The 21,456-nt window shown below is 43.9% G+C and overlaps 1 protein-coding gene across 3 annotated transcripts in view; it reads left to right on the top strand.

The window, feature by feature from the left end:
• Positions 1 to 21,456, top strand: part of LOC126386359 (membrane-associated guanylate kinase, WW and PDZ domain-containing protein 3-like) — a 222,825-nt gene that overhangs the window by 163,007 nt on the left and 38,362 nt on the right. For all 3 annotated transcript variants that reach the window (XM_050038649.1, XM_050038648.1, XM_050038650.1), the window contains exons 3-5: positions 5,437 to 5,556; positions 14,457 to 14,663; positions 20,030 to 20,198. In XM_050038649.1, coding sequence (XP_049894606.1) covers positions 5,437 to 5,556; positions 14,457 to 14,663; positions 20,030 to 20,198 — 496 coding nt within the window. The remainder of the gene's footprint in view (positions 1 to 5,436; positions 5,557 to 14,456; positions 14,664 to 20,029; positions 20,199 to 21,456) is intronic.

The following is a 21,456-nucleotide window of genomic DNA, read 5'->3' as shown; positions in this document are numbered from 1 at the left end:
TAGTCCATTTTTTGGTGCATGCAGGTAAACAGTGCTTCTGGAGAGGCAGAATGCATTGGCTCAAATGCAATCTCGGAATCCATCACCTATTGTCTGATGATGTTTTAGCTTTTTGTTAGTTCTTCCGAACACTCAAAGCACTTTTACACTATGTCACATTCACCCATTCACACACCTGTGGCTGAGGCTACCATACATAGTGCCACCTGCTACTCAGTAAGCATTCGTATGCACTCACACACCAATGGAACAGCCATTGGGAGCTATATGGGGTTCAGTATCTTGCCCAAGGATACTTCGACATGCGGACTGGAGGAGTTGGGGATTGAACCACCGATCTTCCGTTTAGTGGATGACCTGCTCTACCTCTGAGCCCCCCGTTTATAGAGATTAGTAAACGGTAACCGCCGCACAATGGAGAGATGTCCAGATATCTGTTATCCTGATATCCACTGGCTACATTGGGACCCTTGAATTATTGGCCATTGCCCCCAGAGGCTAAATCATCACCACACAGATAGTCAATGAAGATTCGTGCCGGACTATTTCTTGGTAGAGCTCATAGTGACTTGCTTGTCATCATTGTGGGGTTGCGGGGCAAACAGGGGAAACTCTGAATTGCTTGAAAGGTGCTGGTAAGCAGATTTTATCCTGTTTCCAGTCTTTATACCAAGCTGAGCACACCAGCTGCTGGCTGTAGCTACATATTTATTTACTTTGACATGAGAGTAGTATTGATTCTCCGATATAACTCTTGGCAAGGAAGCCATCAAGTGTTTTTCCCATAATGTCAAAATATTCCGAACACTGTAACATGCTATCCTTTCTCAGCACACTGCAGAATAAAAATACATCCCCTGCCGTATTAACCAACCCAGTGTATAATGTTGTGTTTTGACAGGAAGTCTTTGTTTTATTTGATAAAGCCTCTCTATATTCACACCCCTCTCTTGTCTGGTTTAATTAACTGCAGTGTATCGACTGCACCTTTTTTGACATACACTGAGCATTTTGTTTGAAGGCCCAGTCTCCAGCAGTTTATTTGAAGGCCTTTCCAAATTGTAACGGCTGCATTGAAAAGGGAAAGTATGACCGGATGATACAAAGTCCAGCTATAAAGGATTTGCTGCTTTCAGAGGGATGTACCCTCAAAGCTCAGCAAGCCCTCATTATATTGTCAGTGCCTGATCTCCAATAGGGGGCTTATGGTATACTGTACATCGGTGTGACATCCGGGATGATGACTCGGGGAGATGCTTGGCAGGTACATAACTGTGGCTCAAGTAATTGGGCTACAGGGGACATTTTTGAGTGACCAAAGCCAGCGCAGGCGGGCAAACAAGTTGGTAATGAGCAGCAGCAGAGGCTGGCATTCTCGCACACGATGCAATGTCAACTGCTTTTGGTAACACAAAGTGTGGTATCAAGGCGCACTGTGGAGGGAAGCTTCTCTGATGTATTTTTCTTTTGCAAACTGTGCTTTTACTCCTCTGCCCGGGTGCAGAGGAGCTGTCACAGTCCAATTAGCGAGGAAATATAAGAGCGGAAAAACAAAAGGGAATGGCAACATAAAGTTACTTAATAGGCCATTGGGCCACCACAATCTGTACAGCGGCTTCACAGCTAATTGGTGCAGACTCTACAAGTGTCAAGGATTCTACTTAGGAGATGCAACAACATATTTCAGTGAGATCACATTATAACTGTACTAGGATGTGCTATTTAAGGGTTTAATGAAACATATGTCACACTGTCATCAAACAGATTAGTAAATCCCCTTAATGTGTAATCAATGCAGAACACAGCTGCTGTCTGTTGCTGTGTTGTACGCAGGTACACTGAGGGTCAGATCACTTTAATGTGTGAATGAGTGTTTAGTCATTAAACTCTGATCCTGACACGTCTGCTTGTGACTCATCTCACTGGAAGATATTTCTGGCTTCAGTTGATCATCTTTACTGCAAGGAGTTTGCATCTCCTCCCCGTGCTGCTGCTGCAGGGCTCCTCGCTGTGTTCTGATTTCCTCCGACCCCGGCGTCAAGTTGATTTGAAATTTTAAATGGCTTGTTTTTCTGAACATAAATGAGTTTTTATTTTAGCCAATGTGATCAACTGGTGAACTGCACTGTTGTTTTGTAAATCATGCTGTCCTTGCTCCTCCCTGTCACGCCAAAACAGTATACATTTTTACAGATCATGCGAGAGATCATGCTATAGGACCACAATGAAGTCCCTCCTTTACGCCGCCTTTACATTATGCTCAATCCATCCATCCATCCATCCGTCCATTCATCCATCCGAGATATTGCGAGATATGCAATCCCTCCGGCATGTTCTGGGTCTGCCCCGGGGCTTCTTACCGGTTGGACATGCCCAGAGCACCTCTAACGGGAGGTGCCAAGGAGGCATCCTGATCAGATGCCCGAACCACTGCAGTTGACCCCTTTCGACTCAAAGGAGCAGCGGCTCTACTCCAAGCACCCTCCGGATGTCTGGCCTTCTTACCCTGTTTATCACGCTGAACCCAGCCACCCTTTGGAGGAAACTCATTTCGGCTGCTTGTATCCTGGACTTCATCCTTTTGGTCATTACCTATAGCTCATAACCATAGGTGAGGGTTGGGATTGACAGTCTTGACTTCTGGTTCAGCTCCCTCTTCACCACAAAGGTCAGTCACAGCGCCTGCATCACTGCAGACGCCGTGCCAAACCACCAATCCATCTCATGTATTCTACCCTCACTCGTGAACAAAACCCTGAGACACTTGAACCCCCTCGCTTGGGGCAGTAACTCACTCCCAACCTAGAGGGGACAATCCAACATTTTCCAGCAGAGAAGCATGGCCTCAGACTTGGAGGCCTGAATGTCTCACGTTTGTGGACATTTTCAGCTGCTGTTCTTCTTTGAGTCAGCTGCTAGCTGCTTTTTAAACTCTATGGCTATGTGTCGCACACAAAACGTCATACCTGGCCTGTTCTGCTGGCTGTCCCTTATATTTGTTCAACAATGGCACTACCTCTGCTGCCGACTTTAAGGCGAGACAGCTCTTGCCCCCCATTTCGCAGTAGTACCTTTTCTAAAGAACAGTGAGGCGTAATAACAAGGTGTAAAATACTTGCCTTGAACAGGCAGTGTAAAAGGGGCTATCAACAGAAAAGTGACACTGATAAAAGAGTGACATGACGAAAACATTTGAAAATTGGCATTGAAAAACACATTCATGTTTTATTTCTCAGTAAAACTTTTTTCAGTGCCAATATTTCCTTTTTCAATGCAAAAACTTACTGTCACTGTTCTAGCTCCATAGCCTTCATCTTCTCTTCACCCACAGTCCTCCCCATGACCCTGAAAAAGATTCACCAGGCCCAGCGAATGACTGAATCTGCTCCATAACCATGAGCGACAGTAAATTTAGGTGACAGAGATTGCCATGGAATGTAGCAGTGATGATTGGTTCATGCTGTGTGCTTTGTTCAGCCTCCCATGCAATAAATAACTGCTGTCCTGCCTCCCGTCCAGCTGAGGTTATTTCTATGGGCTTTACAAGTTTGGTGACACGCCACCTAATTAGCCTTGAGTGCAATAGTAACGCGGTCCTACTTATTTATTCATGGAATATGGTTTACATAATCCTCATGCTAATGTAATCATTTGGTGTCCATTTGTGCCTTGTGGATATTCATCCTGGAAGAAAAAAATACTCCCATCAGTATTGAAATAGACTGAGGCTTCACCACAGGAGCAGAATCTGCACTCAGAGTGGCCTCGTGTCATTTGCATTGACGCTACTCACTGTGGGACTGAGTGAACCTAAACCACTCTGGGAGGTTACACAACCCATTGCTTCCATCATATTTCACATCCCCAAATTACCCGGCTGCTTTCTTCATTTCAGCTGTAGCCACTACATACATCAAGAACCTCCCAATAATAACTTGTTAGCAGAAGCTGCAGTCGCTCACAGAGGATTAAATGAATTATGCCACAGGCCCTCATCAATTATCCATCTTTCACAGGATGGCACCAAGGTCTTTTTGGGGGGTTTCATTGCAAAATGAGATATTCACCCTTTTGAGAAATGTGCTGCAGTCTTGTTCAGAGAAAGAGCACAAAAGTACTGTTACAAACTGGGTGCTCTGTATCTTGTGAATCAGGAGTATGGAATGTCAGTTTCTCAGAAATGTGCAGTGAAATAAAACCTTTTATTTATGTATTGCCGCCACACTCACTATGTGTACATGTCTTGTTGCTACGCTGGAAGACAGGAAGAAACTGTACACCAAAAAACTGGAGCTGAATGGTTGTATTCTGCTTCAGTTGTGTGGAAACCTTGAAAATGAACTGAAAGAACTCTTACAGTCCTTTCAAAAGGCAATAAACCATGTAACGTCATTAACTAAAAGCAGATATGTTTCTTATCTAAAACATGTTGTCTTTATGCTTTTTATGCCTCCGCGCCAGCAATAGACACTGCCATAGGCATTATGTCTTTGGGTTGTCTGGCCGTCCCATTCTTGTGACACGACATCCCAAGAAAACCCTGAGGGATGATGGAAGGGAGTCAGCTGATAGATCACATGACTCCTTTCTATGCAGCCAATTGAAGAATCTCATACAGGGCGCCTTATTTAAACTTCTTTGGCCTGCCTACTGTTGCTGCTTCCTCTGCAAGCCACTTTGCAATACTTCCACCCCAGCTCCTCCTTTTCATGCTGTCATTTGTCATTGATGCTGCTCTGTTCAGTTACGGGGGGTCTTTGTGACTGCTCTCTCTGCCTTAGGCCTTCCATGTAGGCGCATGGAAGGGCAGGGAAGTGTGTTCTTTCTGCCGTAAGGCTTTCTACATAGGCACGTGGAAGGGCAGAGAGGTGTGCTCTCTATGCCTCAGGCGTTCCTTGTTAGCACATGGAAGGGCAGAGAGGTGTGCGCTCTCTGCTGTAGGCTTTCCACATAGGCGCATGGAGGAGGCTTTCTGCATAGTCCCGAGGAAAAGCAGAGAGGCCCCAGAACAGAGCCATACCGCCAAATATAATACTGCAATGGAAATAAAGTTTTCTGTGACTTAAGTTTCCCTGACTGAGCTCAAGAATTCATATGGTGATTATGACAAAATCTTACATACATGTCTAATAAAATAAAATGATGGAGTGATGACATTTTACATCCAGAAGGTCAAAGGTCAACTTCACGGTGGCATCATAATGTTCTGCAGAAACACTTTTCTGGCTATTATTCGACGTCGTAACTCAGGAAGAGAAGGAGCTGGGTTGGATACTGAATTTGTGACACTAATCTTGGTTGCCTACATTGAAACTGTGGTGATGTAGTTTCTTAATAGCAACATCCATATTTAAAGCATTGCCAACTGTCATAGCTACGAGTCTGTATAGGCATGGATGTAAAACTGTAACTTGACTGGTTTGCGTTTTTTTCCAGGCACCACACGGCTTCCTCGTGACGGGGAGGTCCCAGGCGTGGACTACAACTTTATCAGTGTGGGAGACTTCAGGATTCTGGAGGAGAGCGGTCTTCTACTGGAGAGTGGCACCTATGATGGTAGGTGTCAGCACAGTGTTATTAAGAATATGACAAACCTTCATGTATGCGTGTGGCTGCATGCATTTATGTACAAGAGTCACACTGACAGCTCTCTATAATGGAGTGAGTGTAAGCTCGATATTCACAGTCATAGTGACTTACAGCCTGCCTTAGTGAAATGTGACAAGCGGGACGGAATGTATTGATCAGTGAAACATGATTAAAGACTTGTTGGAAGTGACAGTCAGATTAGCAGCGATACTCGCAGCCCTTCAGATGAACTCCAATATTCTGTTTCTCCACACTGTGTGTAGATACAACAGGCCACTGAGGGATGAAGTAGGCAGACATTATATTAATCTAAATGGAAATACTGTAGAAATGAGGACAAGGGTGTAACTTTTTTGTCAGCGGGGATTAAAATAAACCTGACATTTACCAAGAGTAAACGCTTTGCAGGCCAGCTTTTTAGAACCAGAAATAACCAGCAGATAATGACAGTTGTGGTATGCAGGTGCAGAGTTCTCATTTTATTGCAGGCATTCAAGCAGTTAGTGGGCTAAACAGTGAATTAAAGGGCCATAGCCACAATTGTGATTGTATGTGCTGTGTTGCAAATGTAGTGCAAAAAGTGCTACATCTACATACATGCAAACAAAAGGAAGGAACGAGCTCCACTGGTTGCCTTTATATTAAAGGGACAGAGACATGTTTCCTCTTACCTGTATTACCATATGTTGCTACCAACAGGGAGCAGAAATCCATTCAATAATAGGCTGAGCACTTACAGAGTTTCTTCTTAAATTTTGATCTTTATTAAACCATTAGCACTTACACACACAGATGTTTCAGGTTCTGCCATCCAAAATTTGTAAATGCTTGCCCAAATGCACATTTATACTATATTTGTCGGTGCATAGGATGAACTTCCCTTTGTGTGTTTTTTCATGTCTGTACCAGCACGTCTTTGTCTGTTCTTGCCAGAATGAAGCAGCAATCTCTGCGGCAGAAAAATCTTGCCAAAAACTGCAGTTTCTTTGATGGCCACTTGAGGCTGGCTCCAAAAGCAAATCAATCCCCATGGATACTCATGTTAAAATTCCCAATTTCACAGCAGACAGAAACATGTTTACAACCCAGTACAAAAACAGTTTTGGTCTTTATAGCAAATTTCCCCATTCATGACAACTGTTACTGTTGTTACTGTTTTTGCCTCAAGCATGGGAGTTCAAGTATCTTAGGTCTTGAGGGTAGAATGGTGCCTGAGATGGATCGGTGGTTTGGTGCGGCATCTGCAGTGATGCTGGCGCTGCGTCATGGTAAAGAGGGAGCTGAGCCAGAAGGCAAAGCTTTCGATTTACTGGTCCATCTACGTCCCAACCCTCACCTATGGTCATGAGCTCTGGGTAGTGACCTAAAGAATGAGATTGCGGATACAAGCGGCTGAAATGAGTTTCCTTTGTGGGGTGGCTGGGCTCAGCCTTAGAGATAGGGTAAAGAGCTCGGACATACAGAGGAAGCTTAGAGTAGAGCTGCTGCTCCTTTGCGTTGAGTAGGGTCAGTTGAGGTGATTTAGGCATCTGATCAGGATGCCTCCTGGGCACCTCCCGTTGGAGGTGCTTCGGGCACGTCCAACTGGTAGGAGGCCCTGGGGCAGACCCAGAACACGCTGGAGGGATTACATATTTCATCTGGCCTGGGAACGCCTTGGGGTGCCCCAGGAGGAGCTGGAAAGAGTTGCTGGGGAGAGGGACATCTGGGGTACTCTGCTTGGCCTGCTGCTCCCACGACCCGGCCCTGGATAAGCGGATGAAAATGGATAGATGGATGGATGACAACTGCACAAGGGATGAATTTATATGACTTACTGTATAAACATCCTTAAGGCTTAAGGCCCGAACATACTCGGGTGGAACGTATGCGGAACGGACTCCGCGGAGGTCCGCACAGACACAAAGCGGACGTCCGCAAGCCCTGTGCCCGCAAAGCTCAGATTTTACGACCGCGCAGACTCCGCTCCGCGCACCAGTGACTGCTCGGCATGTATTTTTCACATCGCAGGGATTTTTCACGGACATTTTTACAGGAAACTACAACGCAGAAGTGCGCTCGACTATGAAAGCCTTAATGACTGCGGACATTCCTCGCGGAGTCCGTTCTGCATATGTTCCGCCCAAGTATGTTGGGGCCTTTAGAGTTACACATTATTAAGGGCTCATTCCAAGATGGTGACTGCCAAAATGCCAAACTGAAGGCCTCAGAGCGGGAGTCCACAAACCAATGGGTGACACCACGGCGGGCTACGTCCATTATTTTTACAGTCTGTGGCCAATATACAGTCGATATTCACCCAACAGAGTGTGAGCATGCAGGCAGCTGTAGCACCTGATTGTGACCTTAAGTAAACCATTCAAATAAGCCAGCCTCCTCCATTTCCCTCCCTCTCTCCTCTCACAGACACATCCAGGAAGCTTTGGCTCATCACAAGCATCCAAAACTTGAGTTTCACTTTTTAGAGCTATTTAAAGTACCTCCTCCTCTCCACTCTCTTCACACTTCAAAACTGCTTTTGCAAATGTTCATTGAACTGCACCTGTCTGCAGTAAACATGTCAGTGGCGGCTGATATTTTACAACAAGCAGACAAGCCCAGTCATGTTCTTTCCAGTAAGAAGTTTACGCAAGGAGGAGGAGGGATATTTCAGCTTGGGGAACAGCTGAATGGCCAAGTATTTACCATTTCTAACATCTTACACTACAATGGAGCATAAGCACTTGCCCTGCATTGAAAGGTCTTGGAAAGTCAGACGGTCGCAGTGTATTTGTGTCAGGAGGGGATTGGAATGGAGGATTTCTCTCACATTGCGCAATGATTATAGCAATAACATGATAATCTTCCTCTCTCTTTAAGCTCATTCTTTCTTACCGCAAATCCAGGCTGCTGTGAAATGGGAGGGGATTTTTCTAAATGCTTGAGAGGCAACCTCTGGCCGCGTGAATGGACCTTCTCTGCACCATTTTCTCGTTCCCATTCAGCTGCGTCTCGTGCTTCCTATAGGGTGGAGAATTAAAAGATAAAGTCAAATCCACATCCAGTGAGAAAGCGCCTTAAGTCTGAGAGTAGCTTCCTCTGGGTGCGCACAAGTGTGTCTGTGCCTCAGCGTATTTGTCGAAGTGTGTGTGCGTAGCGCATATTCTAACGTGTGACGGGCCTGTTGAGGCAGGCTCCTCCAACAGTCTCTGATCCCTGTGATAAGGTGTCAGTCCCCCCTCCCCAGCCCTCATCCTTGTAACACAGTGGCAGCAGTGACATAAAACACACACACACACAGACGGAGGTACACACATACTGAATGAGCACACTCTTGCACATCCGTGCGCACAGAGCAAATCCGGTCCTTCCTTGTGTCGGGATAGATCATCTAAGAATTCAAAGATCAGGTTTCAGGAGCTGCCAAGTCGCCCACGAGCTGTCCTTCATCTGTGAGCTGAAGCCAGGCAGGATTTACACCTTCATAAAGAGGTTGACCGTGGGTAGAGAGGGAGAAATGGAAAGCAAACTGAGGGAGAGCATATAATAGAAAGAGAGAGAGTTGGTATAGAGACGTGCTGAGCCCCTCGGCTCCCAGTGGAAAAACCCCCTTTGCAGTGGAAGCAGAGCTGCCTTGGCTGCGTGAAGATGTGTGGATTAGCTTCTCAAAAGTTGGAAGGTTTGAGAATACTATCCCTGACAGAGAAGTGAACACTGTGATAGTGACAGCCTCCCCCCCTCCTCTCTTCCTCTAAAACCCAGTCAGCACAAGTGCCGCATGGCTACTGTGGCAGAGTGTTGATCTCTCAGCAGCACAGTGAACTCAAAGAGGAGCTTGAAATAATTGGATCGAGGAATGGGATTTACTCCATTTGGTTGAGGTTGAAGCACAGCCTTTCTTTTTCTGTGAGAAGAGCCAAAATGAACAAGGTTGAGCGTCCTCCTCTGTAGGTCACATGGGTTGCATTCTTCCTGTGAAGAGCTCATGAAATTCAGTTTATAAGCCAACAGCTAGTGAGTTGTTCTCAAGGTACTGAGCTAATGGGATTCTTAGCTAATCATAATGTTCCCACTAATAGTCCCAAACGACTTGCCTGAATGCTCGTTACGTTAATGGTTCATGTATAACGTCTTTTCTCTACCTGGAAAAAATTTAATGGGAATCATTAATGCATCGTACACATCATTTAAACTTAAACACCTTCTCCTCAACTCTTATCAATCATCCTGCCATCCATGACCATGCAGATCCCTTACATCAGGGGTGTCACAGTCATAACCAGTGAATAACAGCACTTCCAGATGTTTTTTAGCGTAAAGAAATACCATCCATTTAAAAAAGCAGACCGTTAAAAGTATTGTTTGTAACTGCTTAAGTGTATTAATTGTTTTTAAATGCAAATGGGTGAACGGATTGTGAAGCAACTTAGGGTGCTTTCCCACCTGCCCTGTTTGGTTTGGTTCAATCGAACTCAAGTTTGCCCCCTAAGTGCGGTTCGTTTGGGCGGGTGTGAAGACGTCTCACTTGTGCGTGCACCAAAACAACCAGACCGAGACCACCTCTGGTTACAAACGAACTCTGGTGCGGTTCGTTTGTGGTGAGAACGTGTTCCGACCTCAGTCCGAACCAACTGCAGTCACATTACACATTGTTTGGGTAAAACAAGCATAAGCATGTTATAGTCCAAACATTTTGATGAAGGATGAAAGTTTTGGATTTATTTCTAGACATGACAATTTCAGATGAAAAAAAACTAACTCCGTGTGCAAAGGCCTTAAATGCTGCCCTCTGCATTCCTCTGAGTGATGTAATCCCTGAGCGAAGGGGAGTGAAGCAGAAGGACAGTGGGGTGCGCTAGCTAATTCTTGTCTGTCTGTGGTCTGATTAACATTTAATTTATCAAAGTCAGTGCCCCATATCATAAACTCAGTGTTGAAAAAATCCTAGAGGAATCACTAGCTATGTTTCCATCCAAAAGTGATTCGAATCACTGGGAAATGCGCATTAAAAGAAATACGAATCCTGTGTTTTTCCATTAAATGTACGGACTTTGGTGAAAAGCACGAGTTTTCCGCAGAACCGGAAACAAAACAGTCTCGCATTCTTCTTCTTCTTCTACGTTTTCTGGCGGTTGGCAACCAGCTTGTAAATGCATTACCGCCTTCCCGACCCGGGGTGTGGATATCACCATGGAGATAGGTGTGCTACATCAGACTTAATTCGAACATAACTGTTTCCGTCTCCCGTTTGCAAATCAACATTTTTTCGAATCAACCAAAACCCAGCTAAAGCGAGCATATTTTAGTTTGTGCGAATCAGGGGATTTTAATTTGAATTTTGGCATTGCCATCGTAATTTTCCGATGCGATACTTCTAGATGCACATCTAAACAGGCTGATGGAAACATGGCTAATGACATATATCCTGATATTGTAGTTTTACCTGGCCAATGTTAGCTAACGTTAGCTTGCTTTCTAATGCAGGTAGCTAGCAAATGTAGCAAAATACTGTACTGAGTGGATACCATTGGCTAATTCAAGACTCCCGCGCTGGTTAGCAAATTACTATATCAGCTATTCTATCAGTAACCAGATTAATGCAGCGTAGCTAATTTACAGCTGGGTGAAAACAAGCTAACTGTAACCTAAGCTAAGGTTAGCCAGCTAGCTGTAAAGCTATGTGGCATGTATCTGCCATTGGTTGCTATTTAACGTCAGCTGATAAAGTTATTTGCAAACAGCAAGCTAGTCAGCATCATGGAGCCAATGGTCCAAATAAAATATCTAACATACAGATAGTAATGTTCTTCTTAACATCCATGTAATTTATTTTCCAGTATTCTATCAATGATGCCGGTCAATCACAGTTCACCTCAGACAGAATCTTTAGCAGCCTGAGATGTCTTTAGAAAAATAAATGCTTTTTCAACTATATGTCTCAGTTTTTCCACCGTCACTCAGCCTCCTATTAGTACTGTCATTACATGTGCATTTTCCCACACATTTCCACTCCTGTGTAGTAATGCTGGAGTCATCACAGCAAACTTAAGTGGAAGCTATTGAGAAACGAGGTTAAGTTATCCCTGCCTTACAAACCACTTATGAATAAAAATAGTGTTGGCAGGGACCAGAAGTCTGATACAGATTTTTTTTACACTAAGCTGCTGATTAACGATTTTGCACAGTGTCCAGTATCTTTAAATATGATCACAATAAGTATTCTGGTCTGGTCAGGGTGTAAAAGCCTCTGAAGCAACATTTTACATGACCACTCACTATTCAACTTGCTCCTGAAACCTGACACCTCTGAGCCTTTACAAGTCCATCAATATTAGGTTTGCAAAGTCGTCCAGTGGGCCATATTGGACCCTTTGGCGCACCCGCTCTAGCCCAGGGGCTGTATGTTTTACACCCCTGCCTTACATCCTCTCAAGAAAGGCTGATCAGAGGTCAGGACACAACTCGCATGCATACTAGCCAGGATAAGACTGTTACTGTGGGTCCATGCTGCTCTGTGATTGGTAGGGTACATGCTGGCTGCTCCATGTTGGTCCGGAGGGTCCCAGGTTGCCTGCCAAGCAGACACATCAGCCATCTGCGCCAGGCGCCGAGAGCAAGTCTTTCTGGGCTCTCGGTCCCTCCTCAGTCTCGGCGTCTCTGAGGTTCAGGTTGGGTCACTTTCTCAGAGCAGAGCAGCCGGGCAAGAACTGAATCGTCCGGTGCAGTGAAGTGCAAGACTGCAGGGACTGCTGCCAGGGAAAAAAAAAAGTGCAAATAGAGGTTTTTTTTTCTCTGGTAAATTGCATTTCTAATCTGCTACCAGGGAATGCAAAATTCTGCCAAACCGAGATCCACGTCAAATCTGTTGTTTTGGGATCCCCATTGTGATAATGAGTCGGATTTTAACGAGGAAGGAAAACAGACCTGGAGATTAAATTGGATGTGAATGGGAGTGCAGAGCTCATGCATTAGTAGCAATGTGTGGTATCCTGGGTGGATGGTTGTGTGGCGCTGTGACTGTGTAGTCTGTGCATGATCTTGGCAAGATGGAAGTGTGCTCATGACCTTGTGTAGCTTATGCATAGTGCCCTTGACAACAGGAGTCTTTTCATTACTGGCAGCTGATTCCATCACCATGAAATTGCCTGCACGCACTCTGAAAGAGGAGGCTCGCTCTTCCTGGCTCATCAACCCTGTGACACGAGGATCACAAGTAACGTCGGACAAGCTCCCCTGCTCATCAGCTTATGAGGCTTCCCTCCATTTATAATGGCAAATGGTGCCACAAATCTTCACTGACGCGCCGCTTTCACACACCTCTATATCTGCGACACACATTTATCAGGGGCCAAGAGACATGTTTGTAAGTAATTAATCACAGACGTGGCGTCTGGCTGATGAATGTCAGCGTGCGGCAGGAGACAGGCGGGGATTAGCCAGCAGACCCAATCTCTCCTTGCTATCGTTGTGCCACCCCTGTTAATGAAGCCATCTTTGACAAATGCGGATGAGTGTCGCTTAGTAAACACAGAGAGTCGAGCGACAAGGGGGGAGGGACGGGCTTTCATCCAGCCTCCTTCTCCTCCTCAACCTTCCCACTGCTTTGAGGAAGATGAGCATAGCTGCATTAACCCAGTTTGCTGTGTATTGTCGTTGGCGTGCCTGAGGAGATGAGGCCGCACTCAAGATGGGCTCACTTATCAAAAAAGCTGTTGTGGTGTAACTGTATCGTGCTGTAGAGCTGCTGGAATGACTGTGATGTTTTTCTTCAGAGCCCTCTGTTCTTCCTGGCATGCACGCTGTTGTCAGCTTCCCCTCTTTGTACCGAGCTATAAAAAGATCCGGGGTTGATAAATGTTGCTTTTACATTACAGCATTTGTGATGTCTGCATGTTCACGATTAACTACATCAAAGGTTCATAATACCATGGTCCAAGTGAAAATAAGATGGAGTTTATAGAGGCTAATTAAATAGCTGAGAATCCCCTTTTCCCAGCGGTATCTCCCCCTATTCTTTAATTAATCTAATTATAAATCATGATTTAGCTGAGTAGGCTCAATCTGATGATCGCTCATTGTAAGAACTGAGTAAATATTTGACCTAACAAATGGATCGCCAAAAAATTAATTTGATATTGTTGCATAAACACATCTGACAGAGCAGCATTTAGCAAACAAATAATCATAATAAATGGTCGGGATATAAATTAGCATGCACATTATTTATAATCCTAATGGAGGTTGAATAATTACTTATTCTACGCCTAAATTGAGTTCCACATACTGCTCACCAGCCATACATAGATGGATCACCCCATGAGCTAAATGAGCAAATAATTTAACAAAGTTTTGCACTCTCTCCCCTCTCTTTACCGAGCGCAGTTATCCCACTGAATATTTATAATCCGTAACACAAGGTTTTTCTTCATTAGGGGGGAAAAAAGAGGCAAGCTGAGAGATAGATAATTGCTGTATTCAATGATCAGTGTAATTAGTTGCTGGCAAATTCCAAGTGAAGTGATTTTAATGTTACATGAGTCATGACAGCCCTGTGGTGCAGTTATCGAGGGAAAACAAAGCGGGGGGTTAAGAGACGTGAAAAATCATGCAGAGGAAGCAGACCTCTGAAACTTGTAAATAGTCAACCTTGAGTGCTGGCGTGTGACATTTAGAGAATTAAATTTTTAACCTGATTTAATCAGATGGAGTCATGTACGGCATGGTGGATGATCTCTCCGCCTGCGTCTCCTTCCCTCACATGAAATCCATAAAAATTGTACAGTTCATGGCACGCTACTGTACTTTTCCTTTCATGTTGGGGTTACATTATTACACAAGTAAATCTCTTCTCTTCCTCTCTCTGCTCCTCCAATCTTTCTCTCTGTAAGGTAACTACTATGGGACCCCGAAGCCCCCGGCGGAGCCCAACCTGGTGCAGCCTGACCTGGTGGATCAGGTGCTGTTTGACGAAGACTACGGTGGCGAGGTCCCCAGGAAGCGCACCACTTCAGTTAGCAAGATGGACAGGAAGGACAGCGTGGTCCCCGAGGAGGAGGATGATGATGAAAGGCCACCGCTGGTCAATGGATTGCCTGGTCAGTAAATGTCAAAGCACAGAATGTCATGTTAAGTAACAGAGATTCTGTCGGTTGTGGAATTGCCACATTAGGTTTTCGTCACTGTCCCTTGTGAGACATAAAGACTGTGGCCCGGTGCAGACTGTATACTGTTTGATGGGCCCAGTGGGTGTTTAAAGACACTACAGTACTGGCACTTCTCAATCCGTCACATAAAACGGCATTAAAAGATCTTTAGACGACATCCTCTTGAGCAGCCTGATTATCTCTCTTAAGCTCTTGTTCCTTCTGTTTCTCATTCATTTATCACTCAAGGTTGTAGCGATGTGCACACTCCAATTGTATTTATTTCCTAATTAGGTTCCAGAGGAGGGAGATTTGTCACACAGGAAAATGCTGGTGTAAACTCTTAGAAACTTTTTAGTATTTAAGAACTAAAAGAGACTGAAATGATTTGATCTGCAGGAACTGATCACCCAAACTACAAAACATATGACTGAAACTTACCTCTAATATCTGACAATGCAGATAGTTTGTTTATTCAGGTCTTTAAATATATGTGTCGGTCTCTGACATTTCTGCCACCGCAACAATACAACAGACCACTGTTGGTACGACACCGGAATTTCTAACTCCGATACAAAACCTTGAAAAATATCGATATTCAATTACATTTTTGATACCACAGGGGAAAACTGATGTTGCCGGTATACAATAAAAATAACTATAACAAGGCTATAACATGACAACGACGACTTTTCCTGTCTTGGTTAGTCGCAGAGAACAGCAGAATAATTGTAGCAAACATTATTAATAAGATAGAGCGAGATATTGTAGCCAGTACCGGTGTATCGATACTGCCGAAATAAGTACTGAAACCAGTTCAAATATTCAGAAGCCATTTGTATCAGATTGGCTCCCTGGGGCTTTGGCAGAAAAACGACATAGATAATAATAACGGCTATTTTTTAAACATTTTAATTTTCATATAAAATCATAAACATAAACCACAACACTGAACTGAATTACTGTGATTTTATTAAGAGTGAACAACGCGTTTCGCCCGTGGCTTCTTCAGATTGAGTGGACCTGAGGAAGCCATGGGCGATACGTATTGATTTTACCTAAGATGTTCCTGCGGCTGACCAGCACCTGGTTCTTGAGACTGGCTGTGCAGCAGGAGTTGTCTTTACTTATTTTAATTTTCATTTTTCATTGACGTAGACCTTGAGTGATTCTCACATTGTAAAAATGTGCAGCCTATACACTGAATATATAAATGTTTTTACATTTCATCAACTAAATGTGCCTCATACGGCATACATCAGCTTTTTCTTTAAATTTTGCCGTACCTCAATAGTGATGGCTTGCCTTGGATTGCCTTAGCTAAGCGAGCTATGGATTCCAGGTCGAAAAAAAGGTCTTGGAGAACAATAAAGAATTTAAAGGTGCGTGGACATATTCCTTTCCTTTGACCGCCGACCCTTTAAAGTTAAAGTACCAAACAATCATAAAAAGCCCACTGCAGATAGCCACCTTGTGGTAGAACATTAATAAATGCTCCTTTAGACCTATTAATAATGTTGAGGCTCAAATGTCTTTTGCGGCTCCATGCAGATTATTTGAGAGCTTTTTCGCCAAAAATGGCTTTTTTGAAAGATTGCTCACCCCTGCAATAGAGAATCCAAAAGTTTGGACCTGATCTGAAACAAAACCATATAACCCGCCTGAAGCCCATGACCATAAATGAGTTTCCCAACAAAGAAAGGGGCCCGAGGACAGTCAGAACTAATCCAGATGCAGTTGACCTAAACAGACCCGAACAGGCAGAAGACAATGGCTCTGACTCTTCACTCAATTTTACAATTTGGATATTGGATCCACTCATATTTTAGATATATTGGCATACAGACCTGCGGCAATAGAACAAGACTTTCTCTGACTCAAGTGGATTAAATATAATTAGGCTGCGGCCCGATGTGTCCCCAGGTCGGCTCTCGGTTAATAGGAACCAGACCTCCAGCTCTAAAACCTCCAACATCAACAGAAACACTGTCTCGCCATTTCTGAATTAGAGCTGAAACAATTGGTCAATTTGTGGAACAACAGAAAATTAATTAACAATTTTAATAATCAGTTACCTGCTTTTTATTTTTCAAGCAAAATGTCAGTCATTTGATGGGTCCAGCTTTCTAAACAGGCTCTAAATTCAGAGTAGGCTATATGAGTTCTCTGGACGCAGTTTTCAACATGAAAGTGGCTTAGCAGCTAACAGTGCTAACTCCATAAACAGTGTTTAACAATGGCAGCAGTGCTGAAAGAGCTAACAGTGTTAACCAGAGGGGAAATGGAGGGTGGGCACTACACTTCTGCGATAGCGCCATCTTGGTATTAGAGATAACCACTGTATGAGCACAGTGCAAAGTGGCAGTAGTAAGCTCGCAAGTGGGAAGCACGCACACACTAACATGTACAGATAGGAATCGAGAACCAGTTCCAAATTGTCTGAGCCAAAGGAATCGTATGCTTCTGAGCTTATCAGTTCCTTTTATAGGTGCCAGCATATTTTCTGACAGTTGCACATTGCAAAACAATGACATGAAACTCATGCATCTGCTGGAAATACTGTATGTGACAAAAAAGAGTTGTGGTGGAGCAGAAGAGATGAACCAAGGCGTGGCTTTGACTTACAAAGAAAGGTGATGACAGTTCTGCTTGTAAAATATAATTTTAAGTAGGTTGGACACACCTTTCTATGCAACACAGTCGTAAATTCCAGGAATTACATTTATTTGACGCTTTACGCACAAGTGCCACTGTTTGCTAACCGAGCAGCACGTCCGTTACTGAGGATAAATATCCTGTTATAACATCGGCACCATGCAGGCAGGTTTAACAGGTTCATTCTTTGACTAAGAAAACATAAATGGAAAAAAAAAAAAAAAAACGTTCACAAATATTCCCGTATTTCATCCATTTGAGATGATGACAGACAGGCTGCCTTTTTTTCTACTCTGTTGCTACAGTGTGTTCAGACTCAGAGATAAAACAGGGCGGCATGGTGGTGCAGTGGTTATCACTGTTGCCTCACAGCAATAGGGTTCCCGGTTCGAACCCAGGTGGAGCCCCTCTGTGTGGAGTTTGCATGTTCTCCCCGTATCAGCTTTGGTTTTCTCCAGGTACTCCAGCTTCCTCCCACAGTCCAAAGACATGCAGGTTAACTGGTGACTCTAAATTGTCCGAAGGTGTGAATGTGAGTGTGAATGGTTGTCTGTCTCTATGTGTCAGCCCTGTGATAGTCTGGTGACCTGTCCAGGGTGTACCCTGCCTGTTTAATGATACAATATTGCTCCACAAAAATATCCCGATATTATTCTGTATAGATTTTTTCCCCGCACCCCAACTGTGTATACCCTCCACTACACCACTGTGTGCACAGAACCTTTAAATCTTTGCTCATATAATATTAAACTGTACTAATCTCTTTGGGGTTTGGACCCAGATAAAATGAGACATTTAAAAAAGGCATCTTAGACTCTGGGAATTTGTGATGGACATTATTTTTACTTTTTTCTGTTGTTTCACAGACAAAATGATTAACGGATTAATAAAAAAAAATAGTCAGCATATTAGACAATAATTGCAGCTCTTCTGTGGATAATCCACAGTCTCAGCTGTCAACAGTTATATCTCAAAACCTGAGCAAATAAAGCAAAAAATACCCTTGTGCCTCCATATCACAACAGCTAAGTGAGAAAAATATTTTTTTGTAATTTGGGTAAACAAACCATTTAATACTGAGCTGCTACTAAGCCACATTTAGTGACTAAACACGGCTGACATGCTGTCCCCAAAGTGACAGTATTCTCACACATATCCAAATGAGCTGGCTACACGGTTGATAAATCTTCCGCTGGCAGTGCCGTTACTGTTACCTTCTAATACGCTGTACCGCAGGTCACCTTGAGAAAGCCTCATCCAGAGAGCAGGACACTGTGTGTGTGTGATCAATCAGGACAACTCCTCGTCTCTCTGAGGAACAAATCTGTCCTTAATGCTTGCAAGGAGAACAGCCAACAGAAATAGGTTACATACTGTGCACCATACCTGGGTTTTTATAGTGTAGAGAATTGGGGTTAACACCGAGGCAAGTCCAGGCTGAAAATGGTATTTTTCTTTACAGAATGAAACATTGTTTTGACAGTCACGGCTCAAACACTGCTTGCTCAGCTGTACAAAGGATTCACAGAAATCCAAAGTCTGTTTACCCAACCGCTCTGTCATATTGAAATCAAACACAAAACGGTGCCCAGACATCCAGGAGTTCTTTTTATGGAAAGGAACCAGTCACAAATGACTGCTCTGCTACAGCCCACAGCTGTGGCAGGGAAGTCTCAGGCCGGCCATAGATGGGCAGAGTTATGGTCGAATAAAAAAAGAGCTTAATGGAAAATGTGAGCTTTCTCCCATCTTTGCTCAGACTGTCCTTATCACACACCCCTCTCCCCCCTGCAGTCCCTCAATAACCCATCTGACTCCTATCGCAGAGTGGGCCCTCACCCTGCTGTGCACCTTATGACCTCAGCTCCCACTGGTTCTCCAGGTGTTTACATGGCTCTTCAAACACATGTGCATTCACTCTGTGTGTTTGTGCCTTTAAATGTGAAGCACAAGTGTGTGCTTTTGATCAGAGAGGCAAAAAGTGGCAAATGCTGCAAAGAACTAAGACGCCGATGCTGCCGAGGGGCTCCGTGTTTGGGTTTTTAGCAATTATATATTCAGTCTACAATTAAGGTGGAATGATCTTTAGGAAATACATCCCCCAGAAATGGTGTGTACTGTAACATCATTGGGCATCTTCCTCTGTTGTGAGGAGGTTAACTCAGCTTAAAAAGAAAGGGATGAAAAGCACTCGTGTTTCATCCCTTTCATAACCGTCTTCTGAGGGAAGGTATGAAATGCTAAGTGAATTAGAAAAGGCCTTTTGTGTACGGTTCATGCTCATTGTGGAGCAGTTTCTCATTAATGGGTGTCCACGACTGCAGTGTTATATTGTATAGGTGAAGAGCAGCAGGAAGGTATAATCATACAGAAAGCGCCTCGGGCTCAGATAACCCTTTCTAATGTGAATCCCTGCCTCTGTCATTACAACCCACAGGGAATGTGCATACACACATGTGTATAAACATTAACATGCAAAACAGCCCTTTGGCAAACACGTGCGCACACTCACATGCAAATCCTATGAGTGACATCGACTCTCCCTACACTCCCCTGCAGCCTGTAGGAAAACAGGAGGGCAGAGGTGTTCGTGCAGGCTAACCATCCACTCTGTCTGCTCTGTTTTCTCCCCGTCTGTCCGTCCATTGTCTGTCACTCTGCAGAGCACAAAGAGGGGGCAGAGTGGAGGAAAGCGGTGCCCAGCTACACACAGTCCAGCAGCACCATGGACTTCCGCACATGGAGCTCTCTTCCCCGCGATGACAGCCTGGAGCCGCTGCCCCTTAACTGGGAGATGGCTTACACTGAGACCGGCATGGTCTACTTCATAGAGTAAGTGAAAGACACAACCCACAGGACATGTGACCATTTAGTGCTGAAATCAGTAAGAATCAATCAATATTTTTAGTGAGCATTTATTTCATTTTAAGGGATTTAACAAATGAAACTTTTGCAGGTTCCATTTTCTTCCAGTATTAACATCTTTTCTGCATCTTTATTATGAATGTTTTATGGCATTATACAGAGACGTGTTTCTTTTTTAGCCTGCCCTCATTGATATAAATTGGGTGGACAAAATAATAGAAACACCTGTCAGTATAATGCAATACAGCCTCCAAAATGATAGCACTGAATCAACACCTCTCTCAAACAGTTTCAACTCAAACTGTTTCTCATTGCAAACATGCCATTTAAAGGCCTCAACAAATGATTGATTCCACTAACAAGAAATGCCTCTGTGGCCAAAGCCTGTTAGCTTGTTGCCAAAAACTATTAAAAGCGCATCATTGAGCCACAACATTGCACTGGGTGAAAACTTCCTTCATTACCATGAACATGTCAGTCTGGCCTGCTGCCATAAACACATTTGAGCGCCACAAATGTGTTGAATGTGCAGCTGAAAGTAGTTCTCAACTAATGCAAATTACTCCTGGTTGAGTGAATCTTTTCCAATGTTTTTGTGTCTAAGTGAATAATGGAAACTTTTTTGTAACTGGTGCAAGCAAGAGTGCAACAAAACAGGCTGTAATGTAACCACTCAGGGTATGGTTGCACCGTCAATTTGCATCCACTAAAAGTGTATGTTTGCTACTGACAGGCTCATATTGTTATTAAAAGTGTCTGACAGCATTATGGAGAGCATCCCTACAGAGACAGACCTTTTGTTAAAGACCAAGATCCTTTGTTTAACCAGAGACCAATCCGTAATCGCCATTGGCAATTGATGTTTCGCTAAGCCCCGCCCCTTTGTGATGTTCCGACAAGCTGTCGGAGTAAGCATGGAGCCCACTCTAACTAACTGCACTCCCTCAAGAAATATTATCAAAATTTTTGGGAAAAAATGAAACGGTGATTGCAAAGAGAAGCAGACAGAGGGGTCTACAGTCTGTGTTTGAAGGATATATCCAGGATGTCAAACTGACTCAGCAGCAACAACAGGTTAAAAAGACAAAGATAGTTAGAAGCTAAAGCCGAACTATAGGCTACAGATCACAGTGTAAAAGTGAACCACCACATCACTGCTGATCGCCACACAAGACAATGAATATAAAGGGAAACTTTGCTGATATTGAACCAGCTGTGTGGCATC

This window comes from Epinephelus moara, chromosome 24, assembly GCF_006386435.1.
Source record: "Epinephelus moara isolate mb chromosome 24, YSFRI_EMoa_1.0, whole genome shotgun sequence".
NCBI lineage: Eukaryota > Metazoa > Chordata > Actinopteri > Perciformes > Serranidae > Epinephelus > Epinephelus moara.
The sequence above is the reverse complement of the archived record's forward strand: the minus strand, read 5'-3'. Positions and strand labels throughout refer to the sequence as shown.